The 19,782-nt window shown below is 37.7% G+C and overlaps 1 protein-coding gene across 1 annotated transcript; it reads right to left on the minus strand.

Annotated features, from left to right (window-relative positions):
• Nucleotides 1-3,008: 3,008 nt before the first annotated feature.
• LOC133321380 (uncharacterized) lies at nucleotides 3,009-17,577 on the minus strand. Its single transcript, XM_061530466.1, has 7 exons — nucleotides 14,810-17,577; nucleotides 14,436-14,773; nucleotides 12,694-14,367; nucleotides 10,334-12,648; nucleotides 8,637-10,288; nucleotides 4,409-5,478; nucleotides 3,009-4,378 (listed from the first exon to the last, which is right to left on the minus strand). The coding sequence occupies exons 1-7, from the start codon at nucleotides 17,575-17,577 to the stop codon at nucleotides 3,009-3,011; spliced, it is 11,187 nt and encodes a 3,728-aa protein (XP_061386450.1).
• Nucleotides 17,578-19,782: the final 2,205 nt, after the last annotated feature.

Below are 19,782 nucleotides of genomic sequence, written 5' to 3' on the forward strand. Positions count from 1 at the left end.
GAGTATATTTGATCGATCTCATAAATTTCTGTTTTTGTTTTTAATTCGTTCATTATTTTTGTTTAAAAAAACACTCGTACCACACAAAAAAATGTTTTCATTTAAAATTTTTTGACGTTTCCTTTTGTCATTCTTCGTTACTGTTTACTTTGTGGCGACAGTGTTGCCCTATTTTTGATTTAGTTTGCGAATGCGTTTGCGTGAGCGTTACAGAGTACCAAATTGTACTCTTAACGCATTTAGCTTTCGCATCGCACTTGCTTTCGCAACGCAATACAGAGTAACCCCCCTGAATGCGGAATTTCTAAAACCATCTAGCCAGAATTCGCTCGCCGTAGAAATTCTTCGCTGTTGTCTCATAGTAAGAGAGAAAAAGAGATAAAAATGGTTGTGGGATCATAACAGCTCACTGCAGGATTAGATCTCTCATGAAAGTGGCCACCATTGCCGGTTACGTTCTACCTGCTATGATTTACTGGCCCACAAACCACACCAAACGTTTTGTTATTTTTTCTGTTTTTTTTTTTCAATTGAACATATACTTACTCTGTAGATGTCCATTGCTAAGTAACAGAATACTCAGACAGTTTGGTAAATATGAAATTCATAATCAATTAGCTTGTTAAAATTCTGACTTGGCTAAAATAACCAAATTTCTACACTCTTTATACTTCCTCTATCCCCTCTTTTTCCCACTTTACTTTATACATTTCTTTTCAGGTACCCAGGAATGAACAGCCTTAACCTTTGACCTAACCTAAGCTATTCGACAAATATTTCGAGGTGTTGCAAGCTGAATGACAAATTTAATAAACACTCAAGTTTATGTTGGATGGAAAATAAAACCCCATGCATGTCCATTTCTTGAAAATAATCGATTCCTTATACATGTAAGTTCATTAGTCCCATGAGATATTTGCGTATGTGCCTGCCTTAATTCGATCCATATATTTTTGGACATCCACTCCATTTAACCATAAATATTAAATAAAAAACAGCTCTTTGGTTTAAAATGGCTTACATATTTCTCATTTTGTTATAATAAGCTTTGCTTTATTTATATCGGTTTATATGATGTGTTAATGTTGTTCATTTTATTTTATTTTGTGTGTGTGTGTGTGTGTGTTTTTATTATATGAATATATAATATTATATTTGAAATTATTATTTAATTAAAAAGTTCTAAATTACAGTACATAACACATACAAATAATTGTTTAAAATACTATTTTTTATTTTGAACATAGTGACGATTCGTAGAACAGAACGCTTATTTATTTCATTTTTCGTTATTGTTTGTTGTTAATATTAGTAGTATTACTATTTGTTGTATTTTGTATCTGTATTCTTTTGGTGTATTATATATATGTGTATGTATATATAGCACACTGCTTATGAAATAAACAATATAAATTATACTAGAAATCTATGCTAGAATCTACATTACAGCTACAATCTTTGTTTATTATTCTGTTTTTTTATTCTCCTTGTTTTACTTGCTATATTGTATTATGTTGTGGTTTTGTATTGTTATAATTAATAGCTTCATAATCTTAATGATACTTACTTACATAACGTTTTGTGAAAACAATAGTACAACGACAAGGATATCTTAGTAACTAGACCTAATCTTAATATGCAATTTACACTTAATACATACAAGTAGTCGAAGGTATTTTAACGCTACATACACAGTGGGCCATAATGTGAAATGGTGATCATAATACAATGTGATAATATGACAACAGAATTTTTCTTTTTCTTTTTTTTAAAGTAAACTACAACATATACTATTTGCTATTCGTCCGCACAAGGCCCAATGTTGGAATATATCATTTATTTTTTGTTTCACTTTTGGGTGATTTGTTATGTTCTTGGAAATTAGTTATATTTACAAATAGATTAAAGAAAAGATTTTGGAAAATAAGGAAGACAAAGATGACTACAATAAAATTACGAAATTAAATGGTAATGGATGTTAATACAATAATAAAAAAAATAACGTATATGTATTGTTGCAACAAATACGTCTTTGGATTTGAAAGAAAATTGCACCAAATAATGCCGTATGACATTAAACAAATTATTAGACAATAATTACGATATACAAAATGGCAGTAGACGACCGTTAATGTAACATTAAAATATTGAGTATTAAAAACAAATTTAATGGGAACAAGACGAATTTAATAAAGATTTAATGTGGCTTCTCTTCATATATGTGTGTGTATTCGATTCATTGTAATTCATTTTATGATATAAAGATAACATGTATACAATGTATCATGTAAACAAGTATCGATAAATTATAGAAGTCTAAGGGATTTGTCGAAAATTTCCACAATTTATAGCAATGATGCAGTTTGTTGGTGTGAGACTTGAGGGGAAATACCGTTCATCTCTCTCATCTACATGCGTAGAATTGTTTGATATTATCTGTGATATTCACATTACCTGTTTACTGGAAACAGGTCCCATCGAAATAGAAATGGACCAGCCTATTTCCTATGCAGGGTATGTACCCCATTGTTACAATGTAGTGTTTCGAAATTTCGATAATTTTGGAAAGTTCTCTTTAAATAAACAATTCTTATTTCTCTCATTACTGACAACGATCTGAGAACTATAATATTAAAAATTATGTTGTTCCATAAAATCGCAGATTGAATACCAAAATATGTAAAAAAAATAAACTTGACATTGAAATTCTCAAACTATAAATTCACGCTCATTGGAATTTGTTGACTTTATCTACTCATACTGCTCATTCAAGCTCAACTCAAATATCTACTTGTAAATCATATTTAAAACACAGACAAGAAAAAACGCAATAGTTAAGACAATAAAATCAATACATTGAAAGGAAATTACTTTCTTTGGGTTAGTATTTGATTTAACATTATATAACTTACTCATTACCTTCCCTATAGTCTATAGATGTTTTGTGTCTGCAATAATTATATACTTATGCTGAATACACATCATAAGGATTAGTATTTTTTTTAAATTTAATTGCGTTTCTTGGTAACGTTCTTTTTAACACCTGAATTAGAATCGACTTTTTTATTGCCTTTGGCAATAGCCAATAGCGTTACCAATTTCTTGTGAGAATCGCCTACAATCCAACCGTGCTTTTGATACTGTTCACCACCGCCGGCGCCACTGCTTGCTGCGGCGGCGGCGACGACACCAACGCCTCCGCCAACGCCACCTCCTCCTTCAGAATTCTCCGCAACAGGATTACCTTTGGTGGTGTTACTGATGCGTCCAAACTCCTCATCACTAGATGATGACCAGTAATAGAGTTTTTCAGTTGCGGGCCTTTTTCGTCGAGGAGGCGATTGATTTGTTTGATTCTTACGTTTGGTTTTTGATGTGGCCGATGCTGTTTGCTTTTGGCTTTTGGGTGTATCCGTTGGAGAGACATTGACACTATTCAAGGAGTTTCTTTTTCGAGTTGACTGAGCGGTAGGGGCGGCCGGCGTCTTGGACAATTTCACGTTAGCTGTCGATGTTACGGTGGGAGCTGCTATTTTGGCAGCTTTTGAGGATTTTGCCTTAACGTTGGCCTTTTTCTTTTTTATAAGATCCGCTATAATATAGTCGTCATCACCAAAGTCGCTATTATCGATATCATCTTCATCCTCATAGTTGTCATCATCGTCGATAGGTTTTTTGCTAACTTTCGACTTGGATTCTTTTTTAGACTTCGGAGTCTTTACCGTTTTCGCAGTTGATTGTTTTGCCTTCGATTTGCCCTTTGCGGGGGATCGCTTTTCTTTAACGTTATTTGTTGAGCCTGCTGTATTTATATCAGGCAGAGTAAACCCAGTTGTACTTACCGCATCCTCTTTTCCAGACTTTTTCGTCTTGCTGGATTTGGCTTCGACAACTGCAAGCACCTCGGGTATGGGTATATCAATATTCGCATTTACCTTTCTACTGTTTTTACGTTTAGGTTCTTTTGTGCTAGACGTAACATCGGGGGTATCTTTTTCTTTGGCCATTTCGCTGTTATTGGACGACATATTTATACTGTTTTTGCGCTTTTTGCGTTTCTCTTCCTGCTGTTCCTTTTCCTCTATTAAAGCTATTATATCTTTGGTTGACAGGAATTCTTCGTATTCATCGGAACTCCACATTTCAACTAATTTTTTTGGGCGATTCGTGGCACAGCGGCGTTTAGATTTACGCTGACCCTCATCTATTAATTTTTTAATTTCGTCCGGACTCATGCCAAGCTCCGTTTGAAGTTTAGAAATGTCTTTTGAGGTTTTTGCAGCAGCTTTTGGCTTTGCTCGAGACTCGCGAGCTTTAGTTTTGCGAACAGTTGTTGCTGGCGTTGCAGTAGTTGAACTTACAACTGCTGGTGGTGATGCTGCTGGTACTATATGCTTTGAGATATCACGTTGATGCTGTTTATGATTCGTACGACTGCTGGCTAGAGTTGTAGACGCCCTATCAATTGCTCCCGAGTTTGCAGCACCTCTTTCATTTAGATGTTGTTCTACTCCCGAGTTACCTCTCAGCTCGTCGAATAACTGGTTCAAATCCGCCTTTGGAGTGGGAGCTTGATCCTTCTGTACACCCACGCTTTTAACTTTGACGGCGGGAGTGACATTAGTTTTGACCGCAGCTTTTGTGCTGACATTCTTAAAGATTCTCCCCATAATAAGCGACTTGTTCTCAAAGGTCTTAGCTGTTGCCCGACTCGACTCGGAGCTGGAATCAGTGGAGTTATTTCTCGGATTTTTCTCATTACTTTCACGCACACTTGCTTCTTCGTCACAGCTTAGGGAGCCGAAATCGTAATCGTCTCTGTCCGAAAAGCTACCCGTAGACACACTATTGTTGTCCTCTGTAAGTAGGTGGACAGCGGGTGTTTTTGGTTTTTGGAACGTTATGGTTTCCTTTTCTTCAAGTCCAATATTTTTAAAGGGTCTGTCCGGTATTATAATCTTGCTACAAGTGGGTGTTTTCTGATGTTCCTCGACTGCCGCCTTTATAATTGAGGAATGCATAATTGTTTTGGATGATGTCGAACTACGAGTCTCATTATTTTTGGTTCGTTCAGTCCTCGATACCAATGGCACATTTGACTCCTTCGGATTATTCTCAGTTGCTAACATTGTGGCATAATCAGGTGCTGGTACGCTCTTTACACGAGTCGCGCCCTCCACAGCCGTCAGGTCAGGTTTGGTCGCACAGGGAGCATTTTGTGCGGACGGTCGGGTTGGTGTGTTACTACTCTGGATGGGTGAAAAACTATGTGTACTCGGCTTATCTTCATTTCCCAAAGCAATTTCCGCTAACTCTGTTAGTTTGCAGATTGTCCTAGACTTTGATTCTTGTTGCTGAATCAGGTCCATATTAACATTTTCGTATCCTTTCATTGCTGCCTTGGTTTTGAAACGAGAAGTGGTATTCGTAACCGCCGATAAGTGCGAAATGGCAGAATATGTAGGTGATCTGACATTTCTGCAATGGAACCAAAGTAAATGATATTGTTAATGTAAATGGTACAGTAGAAAAAATGACGAGTAGATTGTCAGAAATTAGAAAAATGCAAATTCATATTTTCCACAAATACAATTGACGTACACATATAGTATTTAGTAATTTCCCAAAACTACTATTCCAGAGAAAATAATGCACCAAATATCAATTATACTAAATTTAGTACATTTTATAACACATGTACACTTATATAACACATCTATTAATTTATATTAGCGATTTTCCTACCAAAGGACAAACTTCATTCGTTGAATACAATTCATTTCATTTATTTCATACAATGTAATATAAAAAAGCCAGCATGGCCAATAACTTATATTAACAGAATTAAGAGCATTTCGTATCCAGAAAATCAGACTACTTGTCTCAGCCCTAAAAAGCACCACGATTCACATACTTCATATTAAAATACGCACATACCCATCACTACATATTGTACTTAATTTAATTTAATTAAATTTCGTAAAACTTCAGGATGATTTTTCGAAGTGTCCTTTTTATATCAATCACAGCTACCATGTTTTGTTCGTTTCGGTTCAATTTTAATACAGTTATAGTGTGAATTTCCACAAATTATATTTATGTGGAATATAATATATTTTTAGTTATTGTTAATTGGTTTCCCTTTATATTTAAGTTCTTAGTGATTGATGTCCTTTTTATCCGCATCATGGTGGAATATGAGAAGGGAATAGAAAACCAGCTACAGAATCTACTCCAACAGCCAGTTTATTATAAAGTTGCACTACTCATTTAAATATACAATTATATTAGATTTTATAAGTTCAACATTCTTGCTAAAATCTACGTTAGAGAATTAAAATCAATACAAATTTTACTGAGTGGATGTCCCATAGAATAATTTGTGCGATGAAAATCTACATAGAATAGTTGATAATATCTACTAGATCGAAAAGGAACATTTATTCTAATAGATGAAATTAGGAAATCACAAGGTATATTACCATTTAATATGTTAGTACCATCATAGTGTTCAACATAATACGTCTACTTTTTAATGTAGGTAACCGAATTAATTTTAACCTGCTAGTGTAAGGCAACACAAATCACTATTCCAATGTAAACCTTTCAGTGCAAAAAGTAAGAATATATTGCACATTAAGGATCTCATGCAACAGAACCATATTCTAATATAGGTCTAACAAGAGACGTGTATAGTTGTTTTGTTATATAAGCATCCGAGAATTCTTTGGCCCACCGTTTTATAAAACTTAATACACCATATGTTTTATTTACCATAGAAATAATATGATTGGTAGTTTTACTTTGGATCCATTAAAATACCAAGATCCACGAATGTTTCAACTGTTGATATAACTGAACCGTAAATATTGTATTGCCTCATCAATGAAGAATTTCTAGAAAAACACATATGTTTACATATGTTCAAATTTAAATCCATACAATTTAATCTGCACCATTGAAAAAGGTTATTTAAATCATTTTGGAGTAAATTGGATTGGGTAATGAACAACTTGACATCATCTGCATACATTAACAATTTAGAATGTATTACAGAAGTTGGTAAATCATTTCTAAACAATAGAAAAAAAACCGACCCGAGGTGACTTCCTTGTGGAACACCTGAAGGTACGTTAATCGATTTTGAGAGACATCCTTCAAACAAAACTAGCTGTGATCTATTTTGTAAGTAAGATGATATCCATTTGACTAAGTTTATACTGAAACCCATATTATCTAATTTATATAATAAGAGTTCATGGTTAACCCTATCAAAAGCTTTACTAAAATCTGTATAAATGGTATCAGTTTGATTTCGCTGAACAAATCCCTTTATTACAATTGAAGTAAACTCTATAAGATTTGTTATAGTTGAAAGACCACTAAGAACGCCATATTGATATGGACTTAAAATGGATTGAATTATTTGATGTTTCAAACAATTTTGGGATATTACTTAATTTTGCAATTCCTCTGTAGTTTGAGACGTTTGATAGACTACCAGACTTGTGTAACGGTACTTCCACATAGTAAGAAAATAACCAAAATTTAAGGAATGATTAAACAGCAACGTAAGAGGCGTTGCCAAAGTGTCAGAACAATAAATTGGTTTTAGAGTACGTAAATGTTTAGCAACATCTAGACTTTGTAAAAAAGGCATATATATTTGATCTATTTTGGATAGCTCATAAGGATATGAACTTATATTTGGACAAACTGCATATGAATAAGTAGAGGCGAAAAAAATTGTGGGGTGTGAGGAGACTTTCCTTTTTAAGTTAACAAACACATAAAATGACTTCGGATTAGTTTTAAAATTATTTTTGATCTTGTTGAGGTAATTATTATACAATCTACGGGACTCTATGGTATATTTGGACCTAGTAACAGAATAATTAGCGTAGTCTATAGATGAGCCTGACTTTTTAACAGTTGGAACACATTCTGAAATAAATTTATTTAGAATATTATAAAATTTATCTATTACAAACTCAAAATCGCAGTGATTCTTACATTGACATGCAGTTGTCCAATTTACAGACGAAATAAGAGAATTAAGCTTTCGAAAATTTGCTTTTTTATAGTTATGAATATTTTTAAATGAGTTACATGAACTTTCGTTAATTGTGGAATTATTGCTCATGGTTATATATAATGTTGGATGGTGATTATCTTCCGGAGTACATATAGCAGGAATTCGAATTAACTCAAAAAGTTGTGTAAAATTTACTAATACTAGATCAAGGATACTATCATTACAATTTAAAATATTATTTATTGGATGGAGATTAATTTTACAAAATCGATACAAAATATCAAATGTATATTGGTTTACATTTGCTTCAGATGTCAACGGCGTTAAACTTTCTGAGTCTGGTAATTTACAGATGGCATATTAAAATCACCAAGAACTAAAATTCTATTCTATAATATTAATAATTGAGTTTAGTGCTGCTACATGCTAATTATAAATATCGACAAATTTCTAACAAATTGGAAAAATTCTCAAAACGCTTTGATAACGATGCAAATTCCGTTTTCATCGAACCAAGTTCCGACTGCAATTATCCCTAATTGTGTCTAACAATGGACCCACACTTATAAAATCATCGAAGTCATATATTTTTACAACTTACCTATTTTCCTGTATAGATCTGTTGTTATAATTATTTGTAACGTTTTGTGGTGGATCTCTAAATATGGTGTTATGTTCCATTGGCGGTTGTTGAACATTGGACTGGACTACATTGCTGTTCGGAATAGAATGCTGAATGCCACTTCTTTCTGTAATGTCCATGTTTACATTTGGTAAATTGGATCGGTCTCGCAGACAATCGCTGTTGTTTAGTGTCGCCGGCAATGACTTTTCCTGATGCCTTAACGGATAAGCATTGTAGGTGGCATTGATGTTATTGCATTCTTGAACAACTTCGGGAACAATAACATTATTGAGTCGAGGCGTTTCCGCACTTTTCAAGATATTACAACATTCGAAGAACAAACGTTCATCAGGATTTAGATTTAATCGCGAATTTCCATTGAACGGTGGATTAACCATGTTAGCATTGTTGCCGTCATAGTCATTGTCAGGTCCATCCCTCAGTGAAGAGGGTGGGTTAATTGCTTTTGAAGCATCGATATTATAGTCCGGCGGCTGATGATGTTGTTGTTGGGGCATCTGGGCTGGTGCTGGTGGCTCGTCGTGTTTTGCACTCTCCATTTCATGATTGGCAGCGTGTTGTTTAAAAGATATTTGATCTGCCTGAGGTAATTGAGGTGGCTGTGTTATCGGTGCTGTTTGAATCGGGGCCGTTGTCAACGGAAGTGTAGGCCGAAGATCGTCCATGGAATTCGAGTGCATATGCATTGGAGGTTCTGATATAGTTGCTCGCCTTGTTGATCTTCTAGCATAAGGCCCTAATGTACCGTGTTTCTGATTCTGGTCTATGTTTAATGACGAATTCGTTATAGACTTTGAAAGCAAGTACTCCTGTTCCGACACTTTGGAAACATGGGCTAGTGTCATATTATGCTTGGTTAAGGAATTAGCACTGTAGAATACTTTCTTACATAAAATACATTCGATCTTTTCCGCAGACATATCTCTACTTGACGCCCTCTTTTTGGGTTTGCGTGTCAGCAATATACTTCTTCTTCGGCGTCTTCGACGACCCCGGCCACGACCCAAGTCTTGGGAATAACTGGTATATACACTCATTTCATCGTCCAAGTCCATGTCCATTACTTCGGTGTTTGTGTTCTCATCACAGATGGAACCGAAATTGGAACGATCGTCGTTGAAATTGGGGGCACTTCGCACGCTCATTGACGTTGGCGGTCGGGAGTACTTGCTATTTGAATCGTCCATGCCCATGTCCATATCATTGGCCATTTCGAAGCCATCATCTTTAAATGCAAATTCTTCATTTTCCGTCGACATAATTTTCTCATTGACGTTCTTTGCAATCTCTGTTAAATAATTATCCTCATCAACGTCTCCAATAACTTCCGGACTCTTTTGAGCCGGAGCAAGCGGTCTGGTGCCATTACCATCTCCAAGTGTCGAACTTTTTTCCCCTTCCTTGTGAATATTTTTATTGAGACGAGGATCTCGGCTAGAAACGACTGTCTTATTTGTATCGGCTGTCGGAGCTGACGTCTTAACGGGGAGTTGCTGGTTCTCTTGATGCGTTGTACTTGCCTCCAATGTCATAGAAAGAATGCTTGGCCTGAGTATAACGGTACTTTTAGAATTAAGAGCCGTTTGAGACTTAGCATTTAGCTGAGACTTCCCGACGTCACTACCCGAAATGACATTTTTAAATACATTCACGTTCTTTGCCTCGTATTCGGTTAGTTGGCGTTCAATGTCAATAGAAAAGGATTCTAGGGATGATTTGAGCTTGCTAATATTTTCATTGTCCAAAGTTTTTCCTCGACGTCGACACTGGCGGCGTTTACTATTTTTCTTATTATCTCCAGTGTCAGTGCTTTCGGTCAACGTAATTTTTGAATCATTATTGGTGGTGGGATATTGCTCCCCTACATTGTCAATGCCGTGGATGGTGTCATTCATTTTAGAGGTGTCGGCATTTTGCTGCTGTTTGTTATTTCGTTTGGAAATACTCTCATTATTGTCTGCGGCTGACGACGGTCCCGACGTTGGTGTCATTGAATTGTTAATTGTCGGTGCTGAAGATGTCACATTTCTCTTTGTGCTGGACATTAAGAGCATTCCCGTCAAAAGAAGATCCTCGCTTTTTTCATATGCCAAATTTTCCAATTTCTTTAGATTGTCTCGTCGCGCTTTATCCAACTTGAAGCTTTCCAAAAGTTGATCTGCCACTATTGCTGCCAATTCATTTTTGCGGCGTCGTCTTTGCTTCTTTTTTGGGTCGGCAACTGGTATGGACGTGGATACCGTGGTTGTAGTGGACATCACTGATGTCTGTTGATCCGACTGCGCTGAACTGTGAAAACCGGACGATGTATTGTTGTTATTGCTCATTTGTTCCAGGTCTAAATTAGTGCTGGTAATTGACGGCGTCGTCGTCGTAGCTGTCGTGGCCACCGCCGAAGTCACTGTTGTTGTAGGCAGAACACTTCTGTGCGCACTGATGTCTGAGAGAGCAGCTAAGCCACCAGATTTGGTTTCGCCTGTTTTAATCCTCTCTGCAGAATCCTCCGGCTGAGAAATTACTGGCGGTGCTTTAGCACTAATCTCTTCGAAATGTAAACTTGTTTCTGGGATCGCTTTTGGAACTTCTGTCACAACTTGGGCTGGGCGCTCCTCTGTAGAATGAGCCACGAATTGAGACTCAAGAACTTTCGGAATATTATTAACATGCATCGTTGTATCGTTCTTTTCTGTTTCCGTGCATAATACGACGTCTGTTGTGGTCATGCTGTTAGTACTACTGCATGGAACTAATGTACTACTGGCATAGGTAGTAATATTATTGACGTCAGCTACAGGAACCATTAGTGTTTCAATATTCCTTACGCTTATGGTTTGCTGGTGCGAAGTCTTGGCCTTGGCATCGACCGTCTGTTGAGTATTGTTGGTCGTCAAAGGCGGAGTGTTCTGTACATGTACTCTATTTAAAGCAGCAGGTCGGCAGTCTAATGTCTTCGATCGCATATTGCGTCTTGCGGCAGTTAAATACTTAAATTCTCCAACTGATTCCTTAGTTACATTTACATCATCCGTTGTCTTTAGGGAGGGGGGAGCTGGTTGGGGCTGAGTTGATATAAAAACCGCTTTGGATCTTTCGGCTTCTTCGTTGTCCAAACTGGCCTTAACAGCATTTATGACGGAATTGATAGCATCATCAATGTGGTTTATAACTTCCTCATCCATGCGAAGCGGCCCTTTGTTCTTCGAAGAAGTGTCCTTTTTCGTTGTGATAATAATGGAATCTTTCGAGCTAACTGTCGGCTTAGCAACAATATTATTGATAGTTTGATTGCATTCAACATGTACATTGTTCTGTATCGCTACCGAAGACTTATTGCGCTTTTTTGAAGCAACTTTAGGGACAGCAACAGGAATGGGAACAGGATTTACAACCAATGAAGGTTGTGGTGTTAGGATTGTTGTTGGCGGCTGCATTGGAGCTTGTTGTTGTTGCGTCAGTGGCAATGGCAATGGCGGCGTCTCCGAAACGCCAGCTCCTTGGCCAGCCACCGGGTTTCGGACTTGGGGTATTCTCAATAGATCCAAATTTGAGTAGAAATGTTTGTTAAGCAGCGCATCAGGTGTAATCGGAGGTACGGGCAAGAGTGATGGATCAACTGAAGTTGGCATTGTGGACGAAGGAGGTAAGGGTACAGATGGATGTTGAGTTGGCAATAATATCGGTGTTATTTCCGTTGGCTTCGAAGGCAATACATTCGGTAGTTGTGGATGCGATAGCGTTTGAACTTGAACTATAGGTGAAGGTGATGCCTTTTCTGGTCTTGCTTTGTTAGATAGATCCAATGGTTCCATTTCGTCATACATTATAAAATTTCGTGCTTCAAAGCCACAAATTGTTTGCCGTCTTGCTGGCATACCACCGATTTTTTGACGACTTGAAAATGACAAATCTTGACTTTGCTTTTGGGTATTTTTTGCAGAACTCGACAAGTTTAATGGCTCTGTTGCAACTGGAATAGAAAAAGTTGGGATAGGTAGTGCCATAGAATTAGAACCTGGTAAATGGGCTGGTGGCACCGATGTAATCAGTGGTATAGCTGCGGGAGGTGGTATGATTCCAATTGCTGTTGGAGGAGGAACCGCATGTATTACAGTCGGCGGCTGCACAGGTTTCTCCACAGGTGGTGGTATCGGTGCGGGCTGAAGAGTGGGAGCAGGTGCCGGTACTGGTAAAGGCAACGGTAACGGTAACGAAGGTAGTGCGGCTGGTAGGTGTGGAGCACACAAGTTTTCGACGGGTATGAACATAGGGACTTGGGGCATGAGATGTTGATTATTCAAGGGCATGACGGCGGGAAGTGGTGGACCTATTAATGCAGCTGTGGGAATTGATTTGGCTTGTTTATTATCCATCGTATTAAACATACAAACATCAGGTGTTGGGGCAGTTTTTGCCACAATTCGTGTGGGTTTTTGTTGTTCGTTAATATTTAATTTGACAGAAGCCGCTGTGACTGCTGCGGGTTTATCTTTAACTACCGAAGACACATTGATCGTTTTATCCGTAGACTTTGGAAGGTTGCAAGAACCCTCAATGTTCTGTTCTGTTGATTTAGTCGGACTCGTTCCATCGTCTGCCTTAATTATACGCCTGGATATGGTTTTTCTTTTTGGTGTCTTTTTTGTTGTATTATTTTTATCTGTATCCAATTCGTCAGCTGATTGTGAAACACTCTTAAGCAATTCTTCATTCTGCTGTGACACTTGTGGCGCTGGCATGGTTGGAATGACGGCAACATTCTCTATTGGTGGTTGTTCAGTAACAGTGTTTATTGTCGATCTACTATTTACAGGTGGGACTGAGGCTTTTTGTTCGGTTTTTAGCTTTTGCTCCAATTTTCCGGTTAACATTGCTATGCAGTCGCTTATCCGTTTACTTCGTTTAACATTTTTATTGTTTGCCACCTGGCGTTCCGTTTCAGTAACTGTATTTATTTGGATCGGGTTAACAACATCAGCCTGTTTATTAACATTCCCCAACCGATCATTGGGAATAGAATCTTTTTTACCCTCAACAATGAGATTCTCTAATAGCGAAGAAGCCGATGCTGCAGCAGCATCCACTTGATCAACATCATTCGGTTTGTAGGTATTCGTGTTAGATAGTTCGTTCTGGTTTGTCCCATCTGGTTCAAACACGACCCTCCTGGTGCAAGTAATAGCATTCTTGCTATTCTCAGTATTCGTAACATGTTTCTCGACTACCGTTACTGTTGTCATGGAGGAATCGATTTGGTCTTCTAATTTGATTTTATTGCTAATAGTTAAACCGCTTTGATCTACATCATCACTAATCGACGACTTCTCCTCTGCAGGTTTAGATTTTGTGACCGACGACTTATCTGCAACTGGTTTGGTTACGGCTCTCTTCTTATTGGCGTTTACTTTAGCGTTCTTGTTGGTGGTCATTGTTAAGGGTGGTGTAGTGGCAGATCGTGTTGTCATTCTTTTAGACTTTTGAAGTTGTGTTTTTGTCTTTGACAATATCTTCGCCGCTTGGGTCATTTGGCGAACACGAGTATTTCGAAGTTTATTGTATATTTTATGTTTGGCCAAAATTTTAGGCTTTATATTCTTCATGGTCTTTTTGGTTTTGTTAATTGTGGGAAAGATTTTCTTACAGACCCTTTTGGGCGGTAAATTCTCCAACATCTTTTTTATGGATTCAGCTGTAAAAGAAAACGGGGATTATTGGAAATAAGTGTATTTGCTAGTTTATATATTGTGTTATACTTACCATCACTCGGTCGGGGTCTGGGCGATGTTTTAGATTTGGTCGTGAAATTACTGGACGTATTGGGGGCAGCATCTTCTGTGCCTTCGTTTGTGGTTGTAGGAGGTGATTTCACCGCAGCAGGTTTTGCTGCAGATTTAGCTTTTCGCAATTCCAGAATACTATGTTTATTGCAGGGCCTACGCTTCTTCGAGCCGCAATAGTAACGATATTTGCGTTTTTTCGCCAACGACCATACATAATCTCCAGAACAGTCCAACATATGGCGATATAAATCGAGGATACCATTGCATTTACGGCCACATTTCGAACAACCGTTCCCCCCATATATACTTCCACCACTGCCATGTACTGCCGCTAGACCGGATAATGTAGGCGTTCGGCTCTGAGTCTTTGATTTAATGACGCTTGATGAGGAAGAACTGCAGGATTGTATACTGTGTGTTGGTGAGACGACAGCAGTGGTAGCCATTAGACCCAATGACGCGACGGTGGCCATTTTTGTGTCCACGACATCACAGTCTTCGGTACTACTGCTGTTCTTAATACTTAGGGAATTCGTCGTACAACTGTTTAGCATCGATTGCAAACTGTCTGATGACTCCTCATTGTTCGTAATTTCTCGACATATGGTTTCGTTCTTATGCCAAAATAGCCTTCTCGCAGCCCCGCTGTATATCTGGTTACTACCCATGTCGTTTGCATATCGGCTGAGAGCCTTCTTTGGCAAGAATAAATGTCGCAATAGGTTGCCGTTTAATAGTTCCCGACCAACAACCTCATAGTGTGTAGATAGTATTTGCGAATGGCGGAACATTTTGTGTTCCTCCAAGGATTTTAGCTTTTCGAATTTGGCTCCACAGCACATGCAGAGATAACATCTGGGCCTTGCCCATTCTCCACTCAGTACAAGTCTTGACCGACATTTACGAGAGTCAGAATTTGGCAGCAAATTCAACATTGAAAGAAAACTTTCATCGGCAAATGTCTGCTCCATGAAATTGTCGCCACAATCTTCATTCAATAGCTGACTGGGAGCAATGCCAAATTCATCGTTCTCCAACTTGATTATAGCCTGTTCATTTTGTTCGAGAATGATATGCGGAAGGAGACGCATATCCAGAATCATGTTGAGTTGATCATTAAGTCGTTGTTTTTCCTCACGTGATGGGTCACTGGGTATTTCTGAGACGTTCCAAGTATCAGCAGCATTATGTGATTGGGTGGCATTTTGTGTCGTTTGCTGTTCGTGTTTCTGTCGCATAGTAAGTTGTGTCCACATGTCCAGTTTAGATAAATCTCGCAGTCCCAACATTGGGTGCTTCATTTTCTTGACAATCTTGCCTCCTTCATTTACGAATTTAAATTTCTTAACGCTATCCCATTTCCATTTCCAGGAATTTTTGGTATGTGGTCGTCGAATTTTCGAGGAATGGCCGTCCCCACCAAATTGTTCGGCTGTGAGGAGCGTTGGAAATGCGGTAATTGCAGCTAGACTTGTGGCCGCGTGAATCTCACTATCAGTCGTAATAACTATAGGACTTTTGACTAGGGTGCTCCGTATTTGCGGCTGTATAGTATGTCGCATAACAGCCGAGTCCGGAGATTCCATAGAATTACCCATGATTTTGCCGTCTAAATGGAAGAGTAAATTATTGCGGACATTCGATACGACTTCCTTGTAGAAGTTATCGTCAAACACACAGGAAAGTATATCATTGCGAGTGGGCACACGGAATATCACATCCGACGTTGTGTCACCGGAGAACCCACTGACTGCTTTTATGGCTTTGCCGCGTAATTTCGGCGAACAGGTGGCAGAGTTCAATGCTGTGGAGGAGGTAGTAACTGTATTTGTATAATTTGTTGATGGTTGGCTGTTCTGTTCGGACTTAAGTAGCATCTCAGATATCAACTTCTCTCTGCGAAGGCGCACGCCTTTACGATTGTTAGGCAACCGATTTTGTGTTAATCCCAAACGCGATAATATTGGTTCTTCGGCACCAATAATTGAAGAATTCGACACAATAGTTGTAGTACACTGAACAGTACTCTGAACAAAGTTACTGCTATTTACGCTATTACCAGCACCAGCACTGCCAGACTTCTGGGATCGCTGCTGTCGTCTCAGTGATAATTTACTTCTTTCACCAATCATAGACTTGTCAGACAACATTTGAGAATCAGTGTCATTATCCTTGGACTTGCTGCTACTCTCATCGAAAGCAAATGACAAACTTTTATGAACAACTTCCATATGCTTCGAAAGCTTCGATATATTCTGAAACCTCAAAACACACGTCTTACAACCAAAATACCTATCAGAATGGCAATCGGCTAGGTGGAGGAACAATGCATTCAATTCCGACGCGGGCAGTATAACGGACTGTGGCTGGCCTTTATTTTTCGGACAGTATGAGCAACCGGTAAAGTTCTGAGATCCCGTTGTATTTTTGCGTTTTTTTGGCGTCTGTGTTTGCTGCATTTGTGAGTTGCGTCCACTGCATCTACGATCCTGTTGCAAGCAATGAAACTTTTCCACGTGTTTCACCTGCATTTTCTGTGATGAGAATTTCTTGTCACAATACAAACATAGATTCTTTACCGAAGATGTAGACTGTTTGGATATGTTGTTGTCATCTTCTTCATCATCATCATTATCCAAGGACTCATCGACTTCGTCCACATCTTTACTGTTTATGTGGTGCTTTGAATGATTGGTAAGATTAAGTTTTTGCAAAACATCGTGTATTCGCTCCAATGGTAGACTGCATATTAAACTGGCTTGAAGCGAGGACGATGTCGATATATATTGCCTGAAGGACAAATCGCTATTGTCTGTTGCAGATGGAGGACTTTCTTCATTGTCGTCATCGTCAGCATCGTCGTCATCACCGTCATTTATAGTTTTGTCTTTTTGTGGTGTATCTGTTGCCTCGGAGGAAACCTTATCCGCATCATCAATTTCGATTTTAATGTCATCAATGATGTTTTCTTCCTTTATATTTGTTACATGTTTGATATCCTTGGCCAATGAATTTCTTTTCATAGATATCGAAACTGGGTTACATGTCTTTCTGCGATTAGGTTTTTCATCAAGTAATCTTAAGTTTTCTGAAGCACTTCGAAGACTGAATCGTGACATTTTTTTCTAAGTTTGATGTCTGGTCTGTAACCAAATTAAAACCTGAAAATATGCAAGATCGGTATAATTAGTTATTTTAATATCTGGATTAAATATATAAACAAAATCTATAACATCAAAGAAAATATTTTTATCTAGCTTTTAATTCTTAAATATGTTATTAAAATTTAGAAATGTTGTATTATATATGTATCTAATTTCCATTATTTTTTATTAGTGGCGACAAAGAGTGGAACTTATCATGTAATGTAATAATGCGTGGATCCCCAACGCCGTCCGAATATTTTTACCAGGTTGGTCTTTGAAAGTATACACATCCCGAGCTATTTATTAGTTCATTTACACTGAAAGAAAAAACCATGCGGCGTGTGTAATTTTACTCATTGGGTGTTGCCGCCAATTGATTAATTTTGCCTGCATACATTGATGTTTATATGGGCATTTCCGCGAAAGGGTAAACCAAAGTCGAAGAACTTGTTTCTGTAATTGTGCTTAAATACGTGAATTAACGTGAAAAACTACAAAGAAAGACCACATTTCTCATTTTTTCTTCTTGTTTTTAGCATAAATACTAAATTAAAGACCATAAATGCAGATACTGCAGAAATAAAAACACCAAAATCAAAAATTACGCGTGAGTGACAGAGAAAAATCCTTCGCAAATAAAGGATATTCCAAATTTTGAAATTCATGTAAAGAATGTGTTATTCATGTCCATATGTCTTAAGTGAAATGTAAGGCCCGGTCGCGGAATGTCTTCGAATTTTTGTTTTCATAAAAAGCTCTAGGAGTCCTAATTACGACAACATACTTTCTACTTATGGCAATCCATTTCTTAGATAAGGGCCTCAAAAGATCTGCTGGGTACCATGTATTTTCCCATGTTATTTAAAAACTTAAAAGGGCAATATGGGTATCGATTTGAAGGATTGAAATGCTGATTTTAAAAATTGTATTCTTTGTCGACAACTCAAAAAGATAGCAAAAGTGGTTTACGCAGATAAAGAACAAGATTGCCATATACAAAAATGTGGTTACGGGTGGGAAAAATTTTAAACCGAGATTTTAAGAGCGCTGTTCAAAGGTGCCCCCTCTCCCCTATATATTCTTCAAAATAGCAGTATGTGGTGATAATACTGAAATAAATGACGTTTACTACATTTATTACATTTTATACAGGTATATGACGTTTTCGAACTTTACACCTTTTTGACAGTCGAGAACCTAAAAATTCGTCACACGGTCCATCCCTGCACATAGCCAATTTTTGAAACTGTCCATACAACAAAGTCTAGATGTTGAAGTCCAGTGGAATTTTGGAAGTCCATGTCCAAGGAATATATATGCCTCCAACGAAATTATTATATGTTTGCAATCAAGACTTCATTCGCTTCAAATTAATACTCATATTGTCGTGGCGAATGACATGGGATAAAACAAGGATCTCAACGACATTTAAGAAGTTCTACGACCGGGCCCTAAACTTCACATGTTCGTTTTAACACAGCCAAGTAACTAAAGAGATCAAAATATATTGTAAAAAAGATGCAAGTCTCACACACGCATTTACGCCAACTCCGACTAACACTGCGATCCAACTCGAAAATTGATTACTCACACACAAACACAAGATTTGGTATAAAAATGTGTGATTGTGTAACAACGGCAACCACGAATGAAAACAAAACAAAATCGACGAGTTACAAACCATAAAAAAAATCTAAAACGAAAAGTACCAAATAACAAAAACAAATGTTGAAAACAACAACAACAGCAACCACTTATTCTCGCTATGGTTTAGTTTTGATAGGTACCAAAGTAAAGTAACTTACACAGGGAATAAAACGCAAGCAGCATGTGGCAGCGACAACAGGACGCACAGAGAACCAAGACAGGCAGTTACTGTTATAGCTGAAGCGTTGGTGAAATGCATCAATAACTAATACGAAAACCACGATTTGTATTCAAACAGCACTTTTTGTTTGTGTCGTTGTTGTTATTATTATTATTTTCCACTATTACTACTGTCTCAAATTCGAATTGGAAACAAAACAAAGTAATTGCACCACCACAAAATGCTGCAACAACAATGGTCATAACAACAATTTCCTTTCCTTTACCGTGTATTACTAAATTCTAATTTCACTTGTGTATTATTCCAATCGGTTCCTTGATGGCAGCAGAAGTTCACAAATCATATCCACA

The sequence above is a fragment of the Musca vetustissima genome, unplaced genomic scaffold, assembly GCF_032173495.1.
Source record: "Musca vetustissima isolate MV318-11 ecotype Yass unplaced genomic scaffold, APGP_CSIRO_Mvet_v1 utg8425, whole genome shotgun sequence".
NCBI classification, from domain to species: Eukaryota; Metazoa; Arthropoda; class Insecta; order Diptera; family Muscidae; genus Musca; species Musca vetustissima.